The 14,983-nt window shown below is 61.7% G+C and overlaps 1 protein-coding gene and 1 long non-coding RNA gene across 5 annotated transcripts; one reads left to right on the top strand and one right to left on the bottom strand.

Annotated features, from left to right (window-relative positions):
* Window positions 1-5,196: 5,196 nt before the first annotated feature.
* TMEM250 (transmembrane protein 250) lies at window positions 5,197-8,831 on the bottom strand. Of its 3 annotated transcripts, none has more exons than XM_025982049.2 (2): window positions 8,665-8,831; window positions 5,197-7,541 (listed from the first exon to the last, which is right to left on the bottom strand). In XM_025982049.2, the coding sequence occupies exon 2, from the start codon at window positions 7,489-7,491 to the stop codon at window positions 7,003-7,005; it is 489 nt and encodes a 162-aa protein (XP_025837834.1). In that variant the 5' UTR covers window positions 7,492-7,541; window positions 8,665-8,831; the 3' UTR covers window positions 5,197-7,002. The 3 variants fall into 3 exon arrangements, with proteins under 3 accessions (XP_025837834.1, XP_072604247.1, XP_025837835.1); XM_072748146.1 differs by lacking the exon at window positions 8,665-8,831 and adding an exon at window positions 8,295-8,598; XM_025982050.2 differs by lacking the exon at window positions 8,665-8,831 and adding an exon at window positions 7,790-8,001.
* LOC112906969 (uncharacterized) lies at window positions 8,829-14,393 on the top strand. 2 transcript variants are annotated; one of them, XR_003232662.2, is made up of 3 exons: window positions 8,829-9,700; window positions 10,699-10,783; window positions 11,967-14,393. It is a non-coding gene; the product is annotated as an uncharacterized lncRNA (long non-coding RNA). The 2 variants fall into 2 exon arrangements; XR_011999778.1 differs by having other exon boundaries at window positions 8,856-9,700; window positions 10,629-10,783.
* The last annotated feature ends 590 nt before the right edge of the window (window positions 14,394-14,983 follow it).

Raw genomic sequence — 14,983 nt, 5'->3', positions numbered from 1 at the left:
CGTGTCAGAACCTAACCCCGCTGAGGTGGAGGTGAAGGTGTCAGGAAGTGGGAGGTGGTGGGGTAGAGCTGAGGAGTGGGACCCCAGAAGCTGTGGCATCCCTCCCGCCCTGTGAGGACATAACGAGGTCACATCTGAGAACTGGGGAGTGGCCTTACCAGACACCGACTCTGCGGGCGCCAGGACCCTGGACCCCAGCCTCTGGATCCCTGGTTGTGACCCTCAGGGACAGCCTGAGACACGACGGCCCCTTTGCCCCTTCATTCTCTCCACAGCCGTGGAGTGCACCAGCCCCAGGAGAAGGTCCGTCCACCCAGCCTGAGTTCAAGACCAGGGACAGGTCTAGGCCACACAGGGCAGAGAGGCTCTCCCTCCCCCACGCAGGGCCCAGGGCCTGGGCCCCTGGCTTCCAGTACCTTCCAGGCATGGACAGGGCCACCCAGAACTCCGCCCGCAGGCCCCCACCCTCCTCTCTGTTGCCCCTGCCTGAGGGACTGTTAACCCTGGGCTGTCTTCCTCTCCTGGGCAGAGCTGTATGCAGCAACTCTGACCACTCCGGACTGTGAGCCTGGATACTCTTGCCTTCCTCTCCTGCATCTCACAGGAAAAGCTGGTCGTGGAGGGGAGCAAATAGCCGCACATGCAGCGTCTAAGAAACGAGGCCGTTCATGGGAATCAGCTCTAGGACTCCATGACCCAAACGTGGGGAAGGCAAGCGGAGCACACGTGCCCTCCGGCTTCCTCCAGCAGGGTGTTTCTGGGGATTGTGGCCACTGGGGGGTCCCCAGTCACCCAGGGGCCCCAGACCCTCTGTTCTCCCTGAGAGCACGGAGGGGGGAGACCCAGGGGCTGGGCACAGGGGGCAGGGCCAGTCCACCCTGCCCCGCTCACTCTCTGGGTGAATGGGGGCGGGACCCAGAACCGTGGATGGTGGAAAACACACACACACACATGTGAGCACACACGCAGACTAGAGGCAGGCGGGCTGGCGGGTCGAGGGGGCTGCAGCTGCTCTGGGAAGCAAGCGCCACTCGACGCACAGGTGGTGCGTAGCGCGGGCTGAATCAGCTCCAGGCTGTGGCATCGGAGGCTCCTCGCACCCAGGGAGCCCGGGAAAGCAGGCTCGGGTTATCAAAGCACAAGTTGGAAAACATATAAATAATCTGTTACCATTTTTTGTCAGGATGTTGTTGTAAATGACGAATTCATGATTACGACTCAGATTTATATCCTAGGAGGGCTGCCCCTAGCCTGTGTGGGCAGGCAGGGCAGGGGGTATAGACCCCCCCCCCACTCTGAAGAGTGGGCTGTGGCCCCTCCCTGGGGGAGGAGGGGAGGGGGAGGGCCTGGGGGCCAGGGGAGAGGGGTGGGGAGGCAGAGCAGGGGTGCAGCTGGGCCGCTGCAAAGACCAGGAGACTCACCATCTCTGCTCACCTGGGTCGGCCTGTGGGGCACAGGAGTCAGGGTAAGCCCTGGGCTGCATGGAGGGGCGGCTCCCTGGAAGGACTCCTGCCCATGTCTCCCTGTCCAGGCCCCAGCGGGGGCGGCAAGGTCACCACTCCCTGCCCATCTACAACCTGTTCTGGGTCCCCCTGGAAGGAAAGGGCCCCCTGTGCTCTAGGTGACCTGGAGCTGACCCCCACAACCCCCATGGTGGGCACAGCACCCCCATGCAAGGGAACACGCCTCCCAGGAGGCCACCTGACTGCTCCTCTCTCAGTGATGTCACCATCAGGCTGGACGGATTGATTTCTGCATGAATATTCATGCAGCATTGCAGCCAGGACGAGGCATTAATATTCTCAGGAAGCAGAATGCACACGGGTCCTCAGACCCAGGGCTGGCTGAATGGCGGTCAATATGCAGCTGCTGGGAAGTGGCTGTGTGCTTTCCAGGCACTCGCAGGCCTGTGGGGCTCCTGTCTGAGGACATCCTCCTGGGGCCCGCTCCCTCTAGGGGGCTGCCCACTGTCGGGTGGGGTAAACCATAGCCTCCCACCCACGCCCGAGCCTAGTCGCCCTCTGCCCTCTTGCTCTGGCCTCTGTCCTGCTTTCCCAGACTCCTCCTCGGGCTCCCCGCCCTTCCCGGGTGAATGATGAAGGTCCCATCTCCCACTCACACCCCTGTACAGGACCCACTTCACCAGGGCAGCACGTGCCTGGCCCAGGCCTGCCCTCAGTGTCACCCTGGGCTCCACACCACAGTTAGAAGCCCACCAAACCCATGCCAGGCCCCAGGGGGTCCTGGCACGCGCCCTGCCCAGCTCTGGCCCAGGGCTCAGGGTCGGCGCCCAGCCCCAGGTCAGGGTGGCAGGCAACCCTGGCTGAACCGGCCCGAGGTGGAGGTGTGCCCAACCTGGACTTCCTCCCTGGGCCGGGGTAGCTCTGCACAGCACACACCCTCCTGCAAGCCCTCCCCCGGCACCAGGCACAGAGTCGGCCACACAGAGAGAGCCACAGCAACCCTGCCAGAGGCCCCGTGTGACACAGCTGCCAGCAAGCCTGGGCATGCTGCCCGTGGGGGCGGGGGAGGGGCGCAGCCCTAGAGCTGATTCAGCGGCTCCCTCCGTCCTCCCTGTCCCCTCTGGGCAAGGATGCTGGTGAGGCGGGGCGCTCCCTCTTCTGGGAGCTGTCAGGGCTGCCCGCCAGCCTGCTGGGATTTCTGGAAAGTGGCTCCTGCATGCAGCTGGGTACAGAGCAGCAGGCGAGCCTCGAGGGGTTGGCCCACAGGAGCCCTTTCCAAATAGCACGGGCGCGTGTGCGGGCACGGGCACAGGAGAGGGAGAAAGAAGCAGCACTGGCCCTCCGCGGAGGGAAAGAAGCTCTCGCCCTTCCCAGAAAGTGCTGAATCAGCACCAAGCGCCCTGCCTCCGCCAGCTCCCAGCTCCCTTGTCCAATCACAAGCAGGGAGCGACAGGGACCTCTCAAGGTCAGGGCCCATCCATATCTTCAATGTCTGTGCAGCCAGCCCCAGCGGCCCACCCTACTCCACAGCAGCGCGAATGTCATACTCTGGTCCAGAGCTGGGCGGTGCCTGCCCCAGCCACAGTCCCAGGTGGGGCTGTGTTCCTCTGTCCCTCCCCCACAGCCCCTGATGGGCCCTCCCGTCAAGGTGTGACACCGCCCGCCCACCCCTCCCCCAGGGCCAGAGGGGGCATCTTCAGAAATGCAGATGAATAGTACCCAGACTTTCACATGGTTGGTTTCTGCAAGTTCCCAAACACCATCCCTCCCAGCCACAGCTCCCGCTGAGGCCTTTCCTCCCACGTCCCCAGCGTCCCCAGCGTCCCCAGCACCCGGCTCTCCCCTGCAGGGACTCAGCACTCTGCTTCATGAAAGGGATGCGCTTCTCCCCCTCCTCCTCCCTCTGCTCTCTCCCTCCCTGCCCAGCTTCATCCTGACCCTGAACTCCCAACCCTGCCTGACCCACCTCCTTGCTGCCAGCCCAGGAGACCTCCTGGTACCTCCCCACATTCTACCCCCCTAGCTGCCGGCAGGCCAGGCTCCCAAATCAAGGGCCCACCTGCCACCACTGCTGCTCTGGGGCAGGCACTCCCACCTGCAGAAACTTCCAGGTCTTTTCCTCCCTCTCCTCTTCTCCTCCTGCTCTCCTTGGGCCATCTCCACCCACCTCCAGTCCTGCCCTCCCAGCCATCTTGTCCTGGGCTGGCTCGCTGGGGCCTGACCCACTGGCTGTCCCAGGTTACTTCCTCCCTTGCCCCAGCCTCGAAGGCAGCCTGGGTGACCTGGGGGTGAGGAGGCAGCAGGACACACAGGCCGGGCGGCTTTGTAAGGATGAATCCAGCCCCAGCGCCTAGCACCTGTTAGCATTGCCATGGGGTTCTGTCCTGGCTGGGCCCCCGGTCCCCGCCTCCCCCAGCCCACAGAAGCCTCCAGACCTGCAGCTCACTTGTTTCTCCTGAACATGCGGAGCCCGTCACGAGCACACACTCTGCTCCAAATAAGACATTTCAGCAGAATACCTGCTGCCCCAGAGGCTGCCCTCGCAGGTCACCCTGCCCACCCTCCCAGCCAGCCCCCTGCCCATGGGTGATGCCCTGGGGCTGAGACTCCTCTTCGGGTGTGGCGCTCACTGAAACCACAGGTCACCCTGCTCTCCCACTGCCTGGCCCAGGGGGCATCGTATTGTCAGGTCGCCACATCATCCTTGAAGACGGGGACGGGACTAGCGGACAGGGGCAGGGGGCAGGGCCTGAGGTCACCTCAGCCCCGGGGCAGGAGTCACCGGAGGGCTCACGCTCACCAAGCACCATCAGGACCTCACCAGTCCGACTTCTGCCCCCCTGGGTGGTACCCGGAGCCACCCCAGCCCAGGGGCACTCAGGGCCCCCGCCAGCACAGGCAGCCCTCCCAGCACATGGGCGTCCGGAGCCTCGGAACAAGAAGCCTCGGGGGAGGCGGGCGTCCTCGAGGCTCCGGCTCCTGGTGGCCCGGGCCTGTGAGGACCACCCTGCAAGGCGGGCTGGAGGGAGGTGTGGCGACATCTGCTTGCACGCCCACCCCAGCCTCTGCGGCTTCCAGGGATTTTACCAGCTCTGCCAGCCCAAAGTGACTTGGGCTGTTTTCTTCTGAGAAAACACCCAGTTCTACACAATTCTGGAAACAGCAGAGAAGCTGCCTTTCCGTGGCACTTTCTGGCCGGCGGGGGGGCAGCTTGGAGGGACATCGCACTGTAGGGGAGCTGGGAGAGGCGGAGAACGGGGGCATCCCCGCACAGAAGCCTAGACCTCCACAGTGAAGACACATAAGTGCTAATGTGTCTCTCGTCTCTCCCAGCATTTCACGTCAAGCAAGAACCACAGCTTTGGTTTTCAGCCAGCATCTTCCTCACACACACGAATCTTCCCCTGAAATGGAGCTCACCCTGGACACTCGGTTCTGTGACCTCTTTCCTGGCCTGTGAGGACCCTACACACTCGTCTGCTGGTGCCAAGTCGGCGTTCGTGGGCCTTGCCAGGACCTGCTGCCAGCATGGCCGTCCTGACCCAGCTCCCAGCTTCAAGGTCAGGGCAGGCCCTCAGAGGCCCCCGCATCTGCTCCTTCCATGCTGTCACTGAGGCCTGCTTGAAATGTTCCAATCTTACTCGTGACAGATGACAGATTCTGTGGCATTTTTGGTCTTTTAGACCCTCAAAACAGGAATAACAATTCTGAGCTTCAAGCAGCCACTCCATCAACAGGTTAAAAAAATAAGTTTAATGCAGGTGACTCATTTCATAAAGAATTTAACAGGCACTCGAGACAACGAGCATCTCTGTGTTCAATGTGCCAGCTCCTCCGTGGCCCCAACAACATTGGAGGTGGCCCGGCCAGATCCCTCCCACTGTCCTGACTGTGCGGACATGTGTCCACCTCAGTGACAGAAGGTGGGGGGTGGGGGGCGGGGGGCGGGGGGAGGGGAGTCTGAGTTCATTAACACAAAACAAAACTTTTAGGAAATAGCATGATTTAGTGCAAAAGGTTCTCTGTGGCGCTGAAATGTGGGATCCGTGCAAGTCAGCTTCCTGCCTGCCGTCCAGGCAACAGAACAGACTCAACCTGAGAAAGAATTTCGTCCAAGGAGCCTTCCCACTGTCCTCAAGTCAATGATTGCTGGGTAGAAGCTGGCTACAAATCTAAGAGCAGAGTTTACAGCCAAGCTTTCTCTACCTGATTTGTGTTTTTCTTCCCTTGGCACCCAACTGTGTGACAGCTCCCCTAGCCACTGGACTGCCTGGCCACGCAGGGTCAAAGGGGCCACTGCCCATACCCGGGAAGTGGCACTGGAACAACTTGGGGTGAAGCAGGTCTGTCACCCCAATACAGGGCTGTGTTCTGTCCCTGGTCTCCACATGTTATCCCAGCACGATTGTCCAGAGCACCTGCTCACCTGCCAAGGAGACCCACAGTGACAACAGAGCCACTAGGCCACCGTCTCCTCTGACAGAGAAGGCCAAGAGCAGGGTCTGGGCAAGACTCTGGCCCTCGATGGTCTACTGGCAGAAACAGCCACAGGGCATGGACCCAGGGCAGCCGAGTCCCTCGCTTGGGGCTCAGCCCTGGTGCACAAACCTCTAGGAGGTGCTCTTTAAACAGAAGCTCTGCTCGTGTTTCTGTGGTACACACTCAGAGACTGTGCTCCTCAACACCTCTGGCCTCACGTCCAATTCTAGCCATCCAAAGCCCAAAGGGCCCCTACCTGCCCCCCAGCTGGAAAGGAGTTAAGGTACCTCCTCAGAAATCTACATTCGAAGAGACTATGGCCTCCAATTTGACATCTTGAACAAACCTGCCCAAGAGGAAGACAGATCTGCCCTGGACCCAGCACTCCCCTGGGCTGGCCCCTGATCTAGTAACCTGCCAAGGCAGCCCGTGACTCCCACTAGACCACATCTAAGCAAACCAACATGGCCCTGAAGTTTGGCCTGGGACTCAGGCCCCTGAATGCCTCTCGGGGTGGGGGTGGGGAAGATGGAGGGACTGTGGACTGTGCCGGGATGTGGGTGGCCCAGGGCAGAGTGAACAGCTTCGTGGCAGTGTGGTACATCAGCTATTTGAGCCTGACACGTCCCTAAGGCTGGGGTGGGGGCCGGGGCTCACGGGAAGGGGGCTCCCACACCACCTGTGATGCCTGTGCTCTGGACAGGAGGCTTGCCCAGAGCAGACTGGGCCAGTGGGCCTCGCTCTGGCACAGCCTGGAAAAGTGAGGGCTGGAAGCACAGGCTGGTGGCCAGTGAGGCACTGTACCTAAGCGAACACACAAGGAAGGGTCAGAGCAGAAAACCGGCAACAGAGGGGGCGCCAGCGTCCCCTCCACAGAAGTCTCAGCACCCCGCCAGGACCCATGTGTGGGAGGCGGACACATCTGCAGACCCCATTCGCAGGACGGGCTGGGAACAACAGAATCCTGACCTACCCCATCAAGAAAAGAACACTGCCACGGGTGCATCCACCACCACGGTCACAATAAATAAACCCCAGAGTCGAGGCCCACTGGTACCCCTCACATGTCCACAAAGACCATGAAGCACCAGCCCAGGCCCCCAACGAGCAGCACGGTCACTCGGATACCATAGATGAGCAGTTCGTTGAGGAGGCGGAAATCCACGCGCCGGCGACCTAGCAGCAGCAGCAGCACCGACAGCTTGAGCTGGAAGCGCAGCAGGACACGCACGCCCAGGTACTGCAGGCAGAAGAGGGTGGCTAGTGCGCCCCACAGCGTGGCTGTGAAAAGGCTGCAGCTAAAGTAGAGCAAGAAGCGGATGAAGCCGTAGAGCCAGCGCGCCCGGATGTAGACATCGAAGTTGTTGTACTTAGTACGGGCCAGGCGAGAGGTGCGCGCCGGCCCACAGGCTGCGTGCAGGCAGGTGGTGTGCGGGCCGTGGAAGGAGCGCACCCGCCGCGGGATGGGCATGACCGGCATTGGGGCCTGGGCGCGGGTGCTAGCTTGTGGGTGCGGTGGTGTCCAGGTAGCAGTCAGCATAGGCGTCATGGGCACCTAGGCCTGGAAGCCAGCCGCTGAGCCCTGGGGGATGTGGCGGCCTGCAGGAAAACGACAGAGAGGAGGTGGGTAAGCCCCAAGATGAGCGAGCAGGTGCCAGCCCCAGGGCCACAGTGGAACTGCCCCTAGGGGAGAGGATCTGCTCCCACTCACATCCCCAGGGCCTTGCCCTTTCCACGGGCACCTACTGGGGACACTTCCAAGGGACAGAACACACACACAGATGAGTTCACTTCTGCAACCAGGCCAGCCAGGTGCTGCAGAGCACAGCGGTATCACGGTCACTCACCAGGAGTCACCTGGAGCACCTCACCCGCCCATCCCTGCCCTGTAAGACAGGGATGCCCCCAGCTGCGTCCCAGGGGTGCTGGGAGAAGGGGTGACCACCGGCGGCGTCATGACAGGCCTACAGACCCAGTGATGGGAAAAGAGGAACAAGGAGGGGCTCTGTGGTCACCGCCATCACGGGCTGCCTAGGTGACTGGCGGGTGGAAAACCTGCAGGTGCAGAACACGGAACGGGGGCAGCCAGGTTGGTTTCAGGTTGGGAGACACCATCGCATGGGCGTCGGCCTGGCCGTGCCCGGGGTCGCAGGGTCGCAGGGTCGCGGGGGCGCGGGGACATCCAGCCCTCCCTGCAGGCAGGGCCAGAGCGGGGGCGGACATCCGCGGGCGGGCGGCTCCGCGCTTCCCTCCTGCGGCCCCGCCGCGTCCCGCCCGCACCCCCGCCGTCCGCGCCTGGGCTCCCGGGCCGGGCAGGCGGCGGACCCCGGCGAGCACCGGCCCGCCGCTCACCAGGTGCCCTCTCCGCGCCGGCGCCGGGGGAGGCCGGCGGTGCGGGCGGCCGGGCCTGCGGGGCCCCCCGGCACGCGGGGCTCCAGGAGCAGGGCAGCCGCATGCTGCCCACCGCGCGGCAGCTGCGCGGCCCGGCCGTTCACGCGCCCCCTCCCGACACCGCCCCGAAGGTCCCGGGGCTCGCGCGCCAGGCGGCCGGCAGCGTTTGGCCCAGCGTGGGAGCCGTAGCGCCGTCCCTCTGCGGCCACCGTAGGACCTTCCTCCAGCCCCCTCCGCCCGCGCCGACACCGAAAGTGCCTCCCTTCCCCCCGGCTCAGGGCCGTCTCGGAGCGGCCGGAACTCGATGCTTCCCCAGGGCGTACGTGCTTACGTGCTTGCGTGCGCGCGCGGCCCTTAACGCGGCCGCCCGGCGCCTCGCCCCGCGTACGCCGCAGGCAGGTCGGTCTGCCCTGCGCAGGCGCAGATCGAGGGCCTGCGCGTGCGGACCACGGGCAGCCCCTCCGCGCACGCGCCGCGGCTCCCGAGGCGGCTGGCAGTGCGCAGGCGCGCCCCCCGTGGGCCGGGCCGTGGAGGGGCGTCCTGGTCCCCGCCCCGCGGGCAGGCTGACTGCGGCCGGCGCGTCCCGGGGTGGTCCGCCCCCGGAGAGTGAGGATTCCGTGCAGGCTTGTTACGTGAGCCCCGCGGGCGTCAGCGTCGCGGAGACACTGGGCCCCGGGCGCTCACTAGTCTACGCGGTACCTGTGCCCCGGAGGCTGGAGGCCAGCCGCTCAGGCGCCCTTCCGGGCCAGCGTGGAGTCTGCTCTGCTCCAGGCTGGCCGCCCGCCGCCTCTCCAGCCCTAACCCTAACCCCAGCACCCCGCACCCCAGAGCCCCCCGTTGGGGGACTCCCGCACCCCAACCCCGGAGCCCCCCGCAGCCTAGCCGCAGCTCCCCCAGCCCCCGCACCCTAACCCCAGGTCCCCCAGCCTCCCCACACCTTAACCCCAGGTCCTCCAGCCCCCCACACCCTACACCCCAGCACCCCCACCCTAATCTCAGAGCTCCCCACACCCCTAACCCCAGGTCCCCCAGCCCCCCCTTAACCCCAGAGTCCCCAGCACCCCACACCCGAACCCCAGGTCCCCCAGCCCCCTGCACCCTAACTCCAGAACCCCCAGCCTCCCACACCTTAAGCCCAGGTCCCCCAGCACCCCGCACCCTAACCCCTACCCACCCCCGCCCCACCCCATCCCTGTTTCAGGGCTCACTTGGTTCTGGCCCAAGTGGTCCTGGCCATCGTGCTCCTGCTGTCCTGGGGAGCAGGGTCTGGCAGGATCAAGTGCAGAAGGGCCCGGACGTGTGAACAGTGTGCAGAGCAAATGTGAAGCAGCAGCAGGAGAAGATGGGAGAGGAGGATATTTTAAGGGGTATTTCTTAAAATGCAGGCTTTGTGCAGACTGGGTTTCCTTTCTTTTCTTTTCTTTTCTTTTCTTTTCTTTTCTTTTCTTTTCTTTTCTTTTCTTTTCTTTTCTTTTCTTTAAGATTATTTATTTATTCATTCATTAGAATACACAGAGAGGAGAGAGACAGAGGCAGAGACACAGGCAGAGAGAGAGGCAGGCTCCATGCAGGGAGCCGGATGTGGGACTCCATCCTGGGTCTCCAGGATCACGCCCTGGGCTGAAGGTGGCGCTAAACCGCTGAGCCCACCCCCACCCCCACCCCCGCCCCCGCGCTGCCCCAGGCTGGGTTTCTGCAGTAGCTCCCTGTTCATGCTGGGCCCTGGGCTGGCGGTTCTCTCCACCCCCGCCCTGGTCTCCCCCAGGACATCCCATACAGGTCTCTCCTCACCTCTGTGAGGGGTCCCGTCACTCTCATATATGACCTGGCCTTTCATATACACTTGTTCTGTTCCTTGGTGCTGTTTCCGCCTGCCAAGCTCCTACTCACTCTCAAGACCCCAGTCCCATAGCCCCTGCTCTGGAAAGCTGCCTGGAACCACATGCCACCCCTTCCTGGGACCCTTGCACTTCTTGCGCGCGCGTGGGGGGGGGGCTCTTTGTGTTCCACCCCTGGGGCTGCGAGGATTTGTGTGTAGACCTGTGTACCCCAGTGGCCTGCTGTAAGGCGTGCTTCTACCTGGGGAGCCAGCCCGCGTGCACGTGTTTGAGCAACTGCAGCAGCTTCTAGGAACAGTACTTCTGAGCACACAGTCCACTAGGTTTTGTTGCTTTGCTGTGAAGATGCCAGATGCCACACACCTGCAGCCTTACCACGACCAGGGGAGGATGAGGATGGGGCTATGTTCTCTGGGCTGCCCGGGTCGCCCCCAACACCTGCTGTGTTTGTCTGTAGATTCTCATTGAGGGGGTCCATTGGGGGTCCTTGTCTTGCTCCAGTCATCCTGAGTACCTGCTCTCTGCAGGCCTCCCAGCCGGTGTCAGGCTGTAGGCGGTGGCTGGGCGCCACCTGCTGGGACAGCGTTGGGGTTGCCGCAGAGCTGGCCAAGGGTGAGTGAGTGGGAAGGGGGACTGGAGTGAGGGTGGCTCCTCGGAGGCTTGGAGGGGCAAGGGGCAGTAAAATCAGGCCAGCCCAGCCCACTCCTGCGTTGTCCGTGGCTGCTTTCAGGTCCCTGTGGTGGGAGTGAGCAGCCTCCGGAAGAGAGCCAATGGCCTACAAGCCTGAGAACCTTGACTCTGGCCTTTGTGAAGTTTGTTGGCTGTAAATGAGGGAAGGACAACTGTCACCCTTGGGTCACGTTCTTGTAGCTTACTGGTCTTTGGCAGAGGTCAAGTGAGACTGAAAGCTTATGGTGAACCGATGTTAGCTGTTGTGTGTGCTCAAGGCAGGAGAGCTTACCCCCCCCCCCCCCCACACACACACCCTGTGCCCTGGGCTTGGCTTAGTTGAGAGGCCTGAGCAAACCGCCTCAGCTTACGGAGGGGCTCAGCCTCCGTGGTCTCCACACCCAGTGCCACTGTCCCACCCCTCCAGCAGACATGGGCTGGAATTCCCGCCCACTGACCCTGTGCTGCCCAGCTAACCCCGGGCCACTCCACTGACCCTGAGCCACCCAGTTTACCCCAGGCCACCCAGCTGACCCTGAACCATTTCCAGGGTGGTGATGTCTGGTAGACACTGGGCCACAAGGGGAGCCCCGGGGGGCAGACATGTGACAGGTGTGCCAGGGGCATGTGGTGGGTATGTGGGGAAGCCACACAGGGGGGCTTCAGGGCTGCGCCTATCTGAGCGCATTGGGGCATTGTACCTGTGAATGATGTCATGCAGGTCAGTGGGGGGGTGAGCCTCGGGGCTGGGGCCAAGACCCCAGACAGCCCAGAGCAGAGAAGCCCTAGGTGGGGCTGTGTGGGATCCCGGCCCGTAGACTCTGACCATAAGAAAATATTGTTATCTTTTCGGTACTATGATTGGGCTGGTCTGTTTCCAGCCCAAACGGTCTGAGTGGCACATGTCATTTTGAATCATTATAACCACGTTGGGAGCAAGTAGCTCTCGGGTGAGGAGAGAATTTTTCTTATTGGGCCTTACTCAGACACCCGAGGTTGAGTCTGGCACTGCCAGGTGTGACACACACACAGTGCCACCTCCTCCGGGCTCCCTGCGGGCATCGCTGTTGGGTTGGCACTCCAGCAGGGTCCCTGGTTGTCTGACCAATGGCCCTTTCCCTACTAGGTTTCGGTTGCAGAAGTCCAGCCTACTTGGGGTGGCAGTTTGCCCCGCTGATGGATTCCAGCATCTCCCACCCCTGCCGTGGTTCCTCCTTCACCTCTTTGAGCCTCGGGAGGATGCTCTTCTGGTCAAGGCAGACCCTGGGCCAGAGTCCGGGGAACCACTTGCCGGTAACTGGTCCTAGGAGCCTGTTGGACGCCCAGAGGCTGGTCAGCATAGAAGCAGTAGATGGCATTCATGGAGGCAGTGCCTGCCCGCTGTCGCTCTGGCTCCACTTTTCAGCTGTGGGCAAAGGCGTCAGCCTCTCTAGACCTCAGTCTCCTCATCTGTAGAGTGGTGACAATAACGCCCAGGTGTCAACTTTGCCCCCTGTGTGTGAGGCCAGGAGCCGTTGCTGAGTGAGCCTCCAGGATGGCTGACCCCCGTGCTGGGCACGGCTGACCTGTGTTGCCAAGAGGGCGAGGCAGATGTGGCCATGTGATGCCACAGGCTCGGCCACAAACTGCTCTGCAGCCCCATCTTGTTGTCCCTTGGGTCACTCACTGGGAAAGCTAAATGATTGGAGACCAGCTGTCTGCAAGTGCAGGAGGGAGGAACCAGCCCCGCCCACCCTGGCATCTAGGACGTCCAGCCTCCAGGATATGAGGGAATACGCTTCTGTGACCTGAGCCACGGTCCGTGGTGCTCCGTCACGGCAACCCTGGTGAACTGACACGCGTGTTGTTACTACGTTAAGCTGTCTTGTTCCAGGACCCCTTGTCGGGCAGCAGGTGACCAGCACAGCTATGAGCAGTGGTACTGAGTCATGAGCACCAGGCCATGCTGAGTCCTTCCTGTAGTTTGTCTCCCGAGAGCATTGGTCCCCACAGCCTGGGTGGGGGCGATGCTGCTGTCCCCATCTCGTGGCGTCTCAGGTACTAGCACTTAGGTCCAGCAGGGCTGGAAGGAGGGACAGGCCTTAGGGTCTCTGGGCCATGCTGGCCTGAGTGCAAACAAAAGCATTCGGCTCCCTGGCGGGGGAGCGGGCCACAGCAGCAGAGACGGATGGATGGACAGGTCCTCTGTACTCTCAGCAGGCCCACCTGCTTGGGGAGAAGGAATGCCACCTCTTTTGCTCATCCTGCCCCTGGAGCTGAAGCCCTTAAGGGCAGAGAGCCCTGTATCCTGCCGTGTCCCTGGTGCCTAACACACAGCAGGGCCCAGTATAGACTGGACTGCTTGCCCCGCTGATTCCAGGGCCCGGCCTGAGTCGTGCCTTTAGAATCAGAAGCCTGCAGACCTGGGGACTGCCGAGGGCATTGGCCCACCCAGCTTCTGTCTGACCCCCACGCACACAGCCTGTGCGGGTGGGGGGGGCAGGGGGTCGAGGGGCGGACAGCAGCAGAGGGAAGTGGACTGGGCTAGGCTCTGGGAGCACACTCAGGCTACACCCAGGGACGTTGTGAGTGACCCCGGGGTGGGGGGCTGCCCAAGGCTGCTGAGAGATGGTTTATAGGCTACAGACTTGCCTAGATTTCACCAGTGCCTCAGCCCCGGGGCTCTGGGTTGGATAAACTACTCAATCTTCCTAGGTGGTACGGCCCCAGTGGCCGTTAGAGGGTTTAATGATGTGCAGCCCTCGGCCAAGGCTGAGTGGAATCCGCACTCAGTAACCGCCGCCACCGCTGGGACGCACAGAAACACTTGTAAACAAGCCAGGCATAGGTCGCAGGCGGAGACCTGGCCTTGCGTGGTGGCGGCGGTGGCCGCACTGCCAGCTTCCAGGCGGCCCTGCCCTCCTCCAGGCAGCAGGCTTTCTGCCACCTCACGGATGTGCCCTCCTGAAACCCAGGCCACGAAGGGGACACAGGAGGCTCGCTTTCGGGGGTTCAGCCCTGTCCTGCCATGCCTCCCGGGCCCTGGCTGTATTTTCTCCTGTGCCAATTTCACAGCGACATGGCTTCTACTCCTGCTGATTGAACAGTCTGCACTGACAGGGGCGAAGATTTGCAGTGGAGCTTATCACAGCCCCAGAGCATGGGCGGGGTGGCTGGCGGGGGCGCTGGGGAGGCGGCTGTATTTATGGCATGCTGGGAAGACAAACATACGCATTTATATGTCACTTGTTGCAATATAAATGCTAACTTGTACTCCTTTCAAAACTTTTAATGAATTGTATACATTCCGAGAGATTTATAGGGTGAACGGAATGGCTCAAAATGTTACTTTTAACATATTTGTCACTTTGGCAACAGCGCCCCCCCTCAAAAAATCTGGAAGATATTGCATTCAGAAATAAATCATAAACAGGCACATCCTAAAAGAGGTTTATTTGGGTCGTTAATGGTTGATGGGCCCCCCAGTACAGGATCTAAAGTTAAATTATGCAAAATCAAAAACAAACCTTATAATACTTAATCAGACATGCATAAAACTGGCAGGTCCAATAAATTCTCCCAATTAACTTGCTTCACATTGTGATTGCATTCGCTAATTTAATCAGCCCCGGAATAATCTGGCAGCCGGGAGCTGATGAGTGAGTGTGGGCCCGTGCCGTGGGAGGGGGCAGAGCGACGGGCAAGAGCACCCAGGTCAGGGACACTGAGAAAGGTGCTGTTTTCCACAGGGGCAGCGATTTCCCCACTTCCCCTCTCCCCGGGGGGGGGGGGGGGGGGCTGGCAGCCAGGCACTTGGCTCACATCCCAACTGGGCATGCTGTCCTGGGAAGCAGGCAGCATCCACCGGTCATCTGGAGGATGGATCTGGACATTGTCATCTGGGATGAACCCCACGTAGGTTTTGCTCAGCTCCAGATCCCTCGGCTCTCCTCAGCTGTGGACACCAGTCTCCTTCCAGAACGTGCTGGGGATGGTTCTGTCCCCCCTGGAGCCTGCCCATTCTGACCTCTGATTCTCGAGTAAAGGAGGGTTTTGACGGCTACCTGGGTGGCTCAGTCAATTAAGCATCCGACTCTTGGTTTCAGCTCAAGTCCTGATCTCAGATTGGGGGATTGAGCCCCATGTCTGCGACCAGCTCAGAGT

This window comes from Vulpes vulpes, chromosome 2 (genome assembly GCF_048418805.1).
Source record: "Vulpes vulpes isolate BD-2025 chromosome 2, VulVul3, whole genome shotgun sequence".
In the NCBI taxonomy this organism is placed as follows: domain Eukaryota; kingdom Metazoa; phylum Chordata; class Mammalia; order Carnivora; family Canidae; genus Vulpes; species Vulpes vulpes.
The sequence above is the reverse complement of the archived record's forward strand: the minus strand, read 5'-3'. Positions and strand labels throughout refer to the sequence as shown.